The sequence below is a fragment of the Acanthisitta chloris genome, unplaced genomic scaffold (genome assembly GCF_000695815.1).
Source record: "Acanthisitta chloris isolate BGI_N310 unplaced genomic scaffold, ASM69581v1 scaffold5222, whole genome shotgun sequence".
Lineage (NCBI taxonomy): Eukaryota > Metazoa > Chordata > Aves > Passeriformes > Acanthisittidae > Acanthisitta > Acanthisitta chloris.
In genome coordinates, this window is record NW_008660903.1 from 6,432 (window position 1) to 15,855 (window position 9,424).

At 54.8% G+C, this 9,424-nt stretch overlaps 1 protein-coding gene across 1 annotated transcript in view; it reads left to right on the forward strand.

Annotated features, from left to right (window-relative positions):
- Positions 1-8,103, forward strand: part of LAD1 (ladinin 1) — a gene marked incomplete at both ends in the record, with an annotated part of 10,460 nt that extends 2,357 nt beyond the window's left edge. Inside the window, 9 exons of the mRNA XM_009069999.1 lie at positions 1,083-1,223; positions 2,564-2,720; positions 2,769-3,068; positions 3,752-3,895; positions 4,957-5,006; positions 5,915-5,987; positions 6,328-6,459; positions 6,800-6,889; positions 8,026-8,103. Coding sequence (XP_009068247.1) covers positions 1,083-1,223; positions 2,564-2,720; positions 2,769-3,068; positions 3,752-3,895; positions 4,957-5,006; positions 5,915-5,987; positions 6,328-6,459; positions 6,800-6,889; positions 8,026-8,103 — 1,165 coding nt within the window. The remainder of the gene's footprint in view (positions 1-1,082; positions 1,224-2,563; positions 2,721-2,768; positions 3,069-3,751; positions 3,896-4,956; positions 5,007-5,914; positions 5,988-6,327; positions 6,460-6,799; positions 6,890-8,025) is intronic.
- Positions 8,104-9,424: the final 1,321 nt, after the last annotated feature.

The following is a 9,424-nucleotide window of genomic DNA, read 5'->3' on the forward strand; positions in this document are numbered from 1 at the left end:
ACCCAGCTGTGATTACACAGTAACTCGTGGCCACGCTGTGCCGTCTGCAGCGCCGTTTGCTCCCACCCGCTCTGACTTTCACCTTCCTAAAGTCAAGCTGAGAGCAGCCCCGAGCCTGGCTGACCCTGCAGTGCCCCTGGCACAGCTGGGGAAGTGATGGATGGTCCCCGCGCAGGGAGAGCTCTTGGGGTGCTGGAGCTCCATGGGGTGTCTGTTTGTGGCTGGGTGAGGACTCATGCTGGAGGAAAATGCTGTGAAAAAATGTGTGAAAAGCTCAATCCAGCCAAGAAAACATTTCCAACACAGTCCTTGCACCGGCACAGAGGGTGAGCAGGTTTGGCACTGGGAAAGGAAGAGAAAGATGTTGTTTTCCAAACAGCTTTTATTCAGGGTGGCATTTTTCATCTAAAAAAATATACATTTGGCTTGTGCAAAATTAAATGTTTAAATATGGCACTTAAACGTTTTAAACCTTTCTTAAAACCTTGCCTTTTTGGTACAATGTGTGTTACAAACAATTCCCAGTCCAGCCCCAGCGGGAAGGCACAGGAGTCCCTGCCAGCCCCGTTCCCAGGCACAGCATCTCAGCATTTGCCTTCAGCCTCTGGTACTTTTTGCATTTGAGACTTTTTACTCTCTAAAAATAAAATTGCCATTGCCACGACTTGCATTGGGGCTAAAATCTTCTACCACTAGTGGTTACCCTTCCGGTTTATGTGGTCAAGGCTTGTGTGGTGGCTCTAGGGTCCTGCTCTTGCTGAGTTCAATATCCTTCCCCCAGAAGGTTTGCTTAATGTAGGGATTCCTTTGGAATGAGAGCTCCATCCAGCAGGAGGAATTAGGAGCTGTAAAGTCAAGTGCTTGTGTTGGGAAATGTCTACACCAGCTGGGTGGAGTTAGATCACTTTGAGACACTTGGCTTGTGTTGGCATCCTTCTCCTCCAGCCCCATGCAAGGCAATTGCCCTCAGCTCCTTAGCCTTGCCCAGGGTGTTTCAGTCTCCCTTCTTGCCTGGCACCAGGGTTGGAGGCTCCCCATGCAGGACACAGCCTCACCATGTCCTTCTGTTTCCTCCCAAACAGCCTGGCCAGGCAGAGGACCCTTGAGGACGAGGAAGAGCAGCAAAGGGAGCGTCGACGAAGGCACCGGAGCCTGCTGTCCTCCACATCGACAGATGAAGAACCTCTCAGCCCTGCGAAGGACACCAGCCCAGCTTCCAGCAGGTCTGTGGGTCCTGCTGGGTTCAGGCTTGCACCTGATGCTGGCAGCTCTCAGGTTGCTGCCTTGTTTTTCTCACTGCTGAGCCAAAGCTGCTGCAGTTGGTGGCAGTCTGTTCTGCCTGAGAGTGGGCTGAGCTGTGGGAAGAGCTGGGGTCCAACAGGCCTTTGGGCAGAAGGATGTGCTCCACAGGAGGAGTGCAAGAGGGGATACATGTCCATGGCACAGGCAAACAGTGTGCCAGGGAGAGGGCTGGTGCTCAGCTGGTCCTCAGCTGAACTCAGATGGGTGTTGGCCATGCCCTAGTGGGATCTGGAGCAGGTAAGAGGTGTCTCTGCAGGGCAGGTGAGCAGGGCCTGGCTGCAGGGCATGCAGAGCCTGCCTGACTGTCCTGCTCCTCCTCGGAACCTTGCAAGGATCTTGTGTGACCTTTGCTGAAGTGGGAGGTGACCCAAGGGCTTGCCAGTGGTGCTCCCAAAGCCCCTGGCTGCAGGGAGCTGGGATTTGGAGGTGCTGTGGGGTCAGACTGCCCTTGCACACCATGACCCATTCCAGTATGTAGACAGTCTGTGACCACAGTGACACTCATGTTCCAGAGGCTTTTCCCTGTGTTTCAGACAGGATGGAGTTAGGATGTGTGGGCTGGATCCAGGTCAGGTAGGGGCTGGTCATGACTAATATGAACAAGGTGGGTAGGAAAAGTGTCCCTTCCATGGGGAGGATGACCATGTGGTCACTGCAATTCTGGAATAGGGCAGATATTATCTCCTTCCCAAGTCTTGGAGACAGTGTAGACACTGCATGGCCCTGGCCAGGTGTCCCTCTGCCCCTTCCCAGACCTGGGGCCTGTTTGCTAGTTGGAAGGAGGGAAATCACTGTTTCACAGGTTGTGTTAGGACTGTGCTTGGACCTTGCCATAGCAGACTGACTCACAACCAACACTTCAGACTCAAAACTAGTGGGATTTTTCCTAGTCCAGTGAAGAGTCACAGCCACTTCTCATCCAGCTGCAGACCCAGCACTCTGCCCTGAGCCCACACATCCTTGGTACAGGGGTTGGTGGATGATGTGGCCTGTGATGAGGCTGCAGAAATACTTAATCTCTGCCACAAAAAGGGGAAAAAAGAGATTTTTAATCCCAATTTGTTCTTGGAGAGCCTAACTGGGGTGGTGGGGATGAGCATGGCTGCATGTCCTGGGCTGCAGGGAGGACTCCAGGATATTGGTGGGATTTTTGTGTCTCCATCAGAGCTTTTTCCCTGGATTAACCTTGCTTGCAGCAGGAAAGCCATCTCTGTGGCCCCAGGATGCTGAGGTTTGTCTCTAATTCTGTCCCTGTCTCTAGACCTCAGTCTCTGGTGAAGTCAGTGTCTTCAGAGGATGGGGAAGAGCGAAAGCCTCTGGAGGTGCTGAAGACACAAGAAGGGAGAAGGACAAGGTGCCTGCAGCCTGTCTCGGAGAAGCTGAGACAGGATAAGGAGCAGCAGGAGCCAGGAGTGAAAGTGAGCTGCAAGGAAGCAGGAGTGAGCTGCAGGGAAGCAGGGATACAGCCACGCACGAGGCAGAGGAGCATCCAGGCTGCAGAGAGGGATCAGGATGCAGCCAAGGGCAGAAAGGACCCACCAGGAGACCAGAACCCAGAGCCAGCCCCTGAGAGGAAGGTGGTGGTGATGAGGGGAAGGTTCCAGGAGAAAGAAGAGCAAGGTGTGGGGACTCCTCACGGGGAGCAGAGAAAGGAGGTTCAGGGCCCGCCTGAAGTTGGCACCTGCCGCCTCCGGGAAGTGAAGATCCTGACCAGGCAGGGAAGTCGCAGCACAGAGGAGAAGACAACCTCATCTCTGGACCAGCAGGTGAGCAGCAAGCCCTTGGGGTGAGAGGTCCTGGGTGTGGAAGGACAACAGAGAGAGGGAGAGCCCAGAGGTACCAGAAGGGAAATGAGACCTAAGGGATTTGTTAGGAAGTGCAGTGACAGGACAAGGAGGAATGAGGAGTAATTGGAAGAGGAAACTGAGATTTGATATTAGGCAGAAGTTTTTGCTGTGAAGGGTGGTGAGACACTGGCACAGGTTGCCCAGGGAGGCTGTGGCTGCCCCAGCCCTGGCAGTGTTCATTCCAGGTTGGCTAAAGCCTTGAGCAACCTGCTCTGGTGGGAGGTGTCCCTGCCCAGGGCAGGAGGTCGGGGCTGGATGATGTCTAAGCTCCATTCCAGCTCCTTAATACATTATGATTCTATGATTTTGGGAAGGTTCTGAGAGCTGCAAACTTGGTGGACATGGTGCCACCACCTCCCTTCCCCCCCTCACCTGCATTATTCTGATCACTTTCTCCATCAAGCCATTCCTGATTGCCATTGTGGTTTCACAGAATAGGTGTTTGGGGCTTTGTATTTCCAAGTGAGGCAGCCAAGGTCTGGGGGACTTGGAAGTCAAGCTCCTGCCTCCAAACCAGTTCCCACCCTGACATCTCTACTCCCTCCCCTCAGCCTTCTCTGCAGACTCTGCAGGAATCCACCTGATGTTTGCTTTTTCCCCAGCAGCCACCCAGGAATCCCTCAAAGCAGGTAATCCAGCTGTCTCCCACCCAAGCTGAACCTGCAGAGAAGCCAGACCTTTCTGCAACTAATGTCACCTACAGCAGCTCCATCAGAAGAACCAGCCCAAGGACTGTCTCTTTCCGGGTAAGAGCTTAGGCAAGGGGGAAAGACCTTCATTTAGGCAGTAGAGGATGGGGAAGGAAGGGTTGATTTGGCCTCTGGATTATGTTGGCAGAGCCTATTCCCAAAAGGGGGTTCTAAACCCACTTTGGTCTGGGCATGGCAGTTCTGCTTCAGTCTTTCCTTCATTTTCCTTCTCTGTGTGTGACCAAAGGCCTGTGATGATGATTATGCCCATGTTTATATATCTTGTGCTCTCCAGGAAACCTTTGGGAAGTGATGAGTAAACAGGGAGCTAGCTCATTGTCCTTGGAATTTCCAAAGAGTCGCAGGAATTCCAGGATCTGAAGGGGTTCCAGGGAAGCTGCAGAGGACTCTTGGTTAGGAGCTGCAGAGACAGGACAAGGAGGAATGGGGAGAAATTGAAAGAGGAAATTTAGATTAGATATTAGGCAGAAGTTTTCCCTGTGAGGGTGGTGAGACAGTGGCACAGGTTGCCCCGGGAGGCTGTGGCTGCCCCAACCACAGTGTTCTAAGCCAGGTCAGATGAAGCCTTGAGCAACCTGCTCTGGTGGGAGGTGTCCCTGCCCAGGGCAAGGGGTTGGGGCTGGATGATCTCTAAGGTCCATTCCAACCCATTCCATTCCAACGTTATTCTCTGATTCCATGAATTTCCATCCATGCTCTGGCTTTTCTAGTTTTATCTGAGATCACAGATGAAAAAAAACCCCATCCTCCCTCTTGTCCCTTGTTAGAACCCTGAGCACATCTTCAATTTCTGCCCCACCAAATATCTCTGGAATAAAGAGGCTGGAGAGGCTGGGAAGACTGCTGAGCTCCTCCCTGCTCTGACTCAGGGCTGACTGGCTGTGCTTCATTGACTTTCATGGAGCTTCACTGGGAGGAAAACTGTTGTCACTACAAAGCTTCTCTAGTCTGGGGAGCTTTGAGATGTGAGATAAGCTCTGGTGTGGGTGCAAATGGAGCTTGCTTGGAAATGGGGGAGATGAGTGAGATAGCTTCTCCCATGCTTAGCTTTGATAACCGAAGTTGGCTTTGACTTCTCCTCTCCTTGTGTCTTTCAGGTCATCGCAAGAAAGCAGAATGAGGAAAGCCAAAGTCCTCTCACAAGGAGGTCAGCACCTCTCCATGTCACTCTGGTTTTGCTGGGCAGGAATTGTCATCCCTTGTTTTCCAGGGCAGGAGGTGATGGGACCTGGGAAGTAGTGAGTGCCCTGGCACAGGTCTGCTGAACATTGGTCCCTCGGGTGCTTGACCAGGCAGTGATGCTTAGAGAGGACAATGTCCAATTTCCAGCTTGCATCTGGTCATGGAACCACAGAATGGTTTGGGTTGGAAGGGACCGTACAGATCTAGTTTCATCCCCACTTCCATGGGCAGGGACATCTTCCAGGTTGCTCCAAAATCCCCCCAGCAAGCCCCTGATGTCTCTTGGGTCATGTAGTTCCATGTTGGTGTTTGTGTCTGCACAGGAGTGGTTGAGTTGAGCACCACAGCAGGTCCTATCTGTGGTATCTGGAGATATCCAGATTGTGCAGGTCCATGAGCAACCTGACCTAGCTTTGGTGGCCAGACCAAGGGATCCTCCACATCTCCATGGAAGGTTTGGACAGGTGGCTTAAAAACTCAAGGAACCAAGGGCTAAGGTGTGAATGAAGGGAGTTGATAGGATGCCTTCTCCCACCTCTGAGTGGGGCTAATGGACAGCTGGACTTGCACCTGTAGGCAACTCATACTGAAATGGGTGGAGATGCAGTTCAGACCTGGCAGTGGTGACAACAGGGTGAACTGAAGAGCTCAGAGGGATATTTCACTGTACAGTTTGGTCCTTGTGAGATGGTGAGACCCATGAGAGGTCACCAGCAGGGTATGAGCTGCCTTGGTTCACTCAGCAGATGGATGCAGGAGTGCTTAGATGGGACTGAGTCTTCTCCTGCCAAGTGCAGCTCCCCAGGACCATGGGCCGAGTGCCAGGAGATCCTGAGGGGGCTGTGTTCAACTCTCTCCCCTCTTCTTCCCCAGTGCCAGCCTGAGGATCCCTGGCAGCAGCAACACCATTGGGGAGAAGCTGGAAAAGTACAACTCAGCTGTGCAGGTACCAAAACCCCTTGGCACAGCCAGGCTGCTGCAGGAGGAGCGAGTGGGGAGAGGGAGAGGAGGGACCTGAGTGGGAGGGACTGAGCTGCAAAGCTAATGGGGTTGATGATCCAAGGCAAAAAAAAAGGGATGTGCCTCAGGGGTTTAGGAGCAGGGAAGGGAGAGGCTCATGGGGATGCTGCAGAGTCCTGCTGGGGGGAGCAGTGGGGCAAGTGTGTGAGCTGGTGATGGGCAGGGAAGGAGCAGAGCCTGAGGGCTCAGACATGAGCCAGAAGCAGGACTTTATTTCACCACTCGGGGGGCAGCACAGCCCTGCTGACGCCTCTCTCTCCTCCCAGCGCTCGGAGGGGGCGAAATCCTCGGTGCCTGTGCAGAAGAGCCGTTTGCTGCCCTCGGAGGGAGTTGCCAGCAAGCGCAACTTCTTCGAGTCAAGTGCTCCCAGCAAAGCTGAGCCGCTGGCTGCGAGGAAGGTAAGGGCAGGACCTCCCAGCAGGGCTCTGTGCCAGGGCAGGCAGCAGCTTTTGGGGTCCCCTCTTTGGGTGCCCACCCGGAGCCTGGCAGGCTGCAGGTTGGAGGGAGCTGGGTGCTGTTGAGCAGTGCCAGGCAGGGCTGGGCTGGGGCACCCAAACTGCTCCAGCAGTGTGTGGGTTTGTGGGATGCACTGCTATGTGAGGAGCTGGGCTGGAGCCAGTGTGTGGGCTGCTCTCTGCCTGCTGCAGCTCTGCTCAGGCTCCCCGAGCCCTGGGGACCGTCCTGGGTTATGTTTGTGCAGAGCTGGTGCTCTCCCTGGTGTCCCTCTCTGTGCCATAGGACAACCTGAAGATCCCAGGATCGGTGACATCTCGCATCAATCTGTGGATCAGCCGAGCTCAGGAGCCTGCCAAGGAGGAACAGAGCAAGGTACCACCTTGTGCCAACACCTCAGGCAAGAGCCCTGAGACCAGGCAGCCTGGCAGGACAAGGTCCTGTGTCTGGGGTGGTGGAGCTTGAAGGGTTGATGAATCCAAGGCTCAAGCCATTAAAGGGTTTGAGAGCTTAGCCAGGTTTGGAGGTCTGGTACTGCAGAGCCACCAGGATGAGGTATTGGGGCTCTGCTTGTTGCTGTGCTCTGATCCTGAGCCTCAAACAGCTGCTCCCAGCCCTTGGTGGGCTGAGCAGGAGCAGGCACCAGGACATGTAGGACCTATACACGTGCACCAGGACATGTAGAGGTACCTGACCCTGTCACCTGTGAGAGGACCACCCCAGCATGATTCCATCTCTGCCAGTGTCTGGAGGGCTAGCTCTGACCCTGAGGCCACTGGGAGGTGAACTGTATGCTCTGTCCTTCAGCACTGGGCTCTGAGAACTTGGAGACCTGTGTGGGCACTGAGAGGTCCTTTGCATGTGTGGGCTGGGGTGATCTGCACCCCAATGTGCATCCCAGCCCTCAAAATAGGGTCCCTTGTAGCTGTGGGGGCAAAGTGCCCAGCTAAGGGGCCTCAGAGGTCATTGTGTTGCCGCCGTGGCCACTCCATGGACATGGATGCACAGGAGAAGGACAGGAGAGCCTTTGGCCTCAGGGTGGTTCACTGTTCTTGGGAAGGAGGTGCTCAGCAAGCCCTGGGCAGGTGTCATTGCTTACAGCAATGAGGTGTTTGGCCACTGCTCATAGCAGAGTCTCCTGCAGCCTCCTGGGTACAGGACCAGGAAGGGGCAACTCCAGCACAGCGCCATGAGTAGACGAGGCAATCCTGGAGATCCCCAGGGCTGAGCTGCAGAGATCAGGACTGCCCAAACCTGTCTCTGGGTCGTTGTGCTGGATCTGGGTCTGCCAGGAAAGGGTTTGCTCCTGGGTCACTCCTGGGGAAAGCTTGTAGATCCTTGAGCAGGTTCTATCCCTGTGGGCTGGAGCTGTGCTTGGCTGTGAGGGTCTACCAGGTGCAGGATCTCAAAGCTGGCTGGTTTCACCCAGAGGATGTGTCAAAACAAGGCAACACTGCACAAGACGCATGAGGAAAACCTTCTTGTGCTACTTAGGACTCTCCTGTTTGCAGGAAATCAGGAGCATCAACAGCCTGCAAAAGCGTGATGTGTGGGTAAAGCAGCCTGGAAACACCCCTGGAGACACCAAGGTACTTAGCAGAGAATTTTAGGGGCTGGAAAGGACCTTATAGGTCATCGAGTGCCAACCCTCTGCCCTGGGCAGAGACACCTCCCATCAGAGCAGGTTGCTCAAGGCTTTAGCCAACCTTGAATGAACATTGCCAGGGTTGGGGCATCCACAGCCTCCTTGGGCAACCTGTGCCAGTGTCTCACCACCCTCACAGGGAAGACTTCTTCCTAAGATCTAATCTCAATTTCCCTCTTGCAATTTGTACCCAAATTGTACTTCTGGATCTGTTCTGAAAACTGTTGAATCCTTTGAGCCAGGGGCAGAGCCAGGACCTGCCCACTGGAGCATCACCCCTGGGGCAGGTGTGAGAGCACCAGGCTGTGGGGGGAGAGGGGACATGGGGGACACCCAGGACCCCAGGACGTGGGGGAGTCAGCAGGAGGGGACAGCTGGAGACTGCTGTAAGGGTGAGGAGGAGTCTGGAGTGGGAGAAGAAGGGAAGTGGCATGTGGTAGGATTTAGGGGATCCCTGCCCTGCCCCAGCCCCTGTTGGGGGCAGGTTGGGTCCTGGTTGGGAGGATCCTGCCTTTGGGAGGTTTGCAGTCTCAGGCCTGACCTCACTGCTTCTCCCTTTCTTTTCCAGTTGCAATAATACCAGTTGTAACATCAGATCACCTGGGCAAAACTGGTTTGCTCTGAAGACCAAAGCCCAGCCCTATCCAACCGTCCAGAAGTCACTGTCACCAGAGTCCCAGAGCCACACGTGGGAGCACCCAGGTCCCAGCAGTCACTGCCACCAGTCCCAGTGCCACATGTGGGAGCACCTAGGTCCCAGTGAAACATATGGGAGCACCCAGGTCCCAGCAGTCACTGCCACTCCCAGTGCCACACGTGGGAGCACCCAGTTCCCAGGTGCTCTGCTTGTGGGAGGGGAAGGAAGAAGGCTGGAAGAGTCTCCCTGGGCCCCCAGTCCTCACTCCCTGCCTGTCCAGGGGTGCCCAGCCCTGGAGGCTTCTTGCACGTGCTGAACGCAGAATCTTGCCTTGTCTTCCCACATTTTGCTGTTCTGATCCCTGCTGTGCCCACAACTGCCCTTGCAGAGAGATCAGCCCACACATCTCCCTTGCAGCTGGAGGATGTCAGTGGGGCAAGAAGCTGCCTGGGCAAGAGAGTTTCAGCTGCACATCCATGGATGGGCCATCACCCTGCTGCCTGGCTCGTGTGGGGTGAGGTGGGGCAGATATGTCACCTCCTTCCAAGCTGTCACGGCCAGAGGGACCCAACCAAAGGTGTTTGCAAAGTGCCATGAGTGCTGGTGGAGCTCGGAGATGCCTCATGGA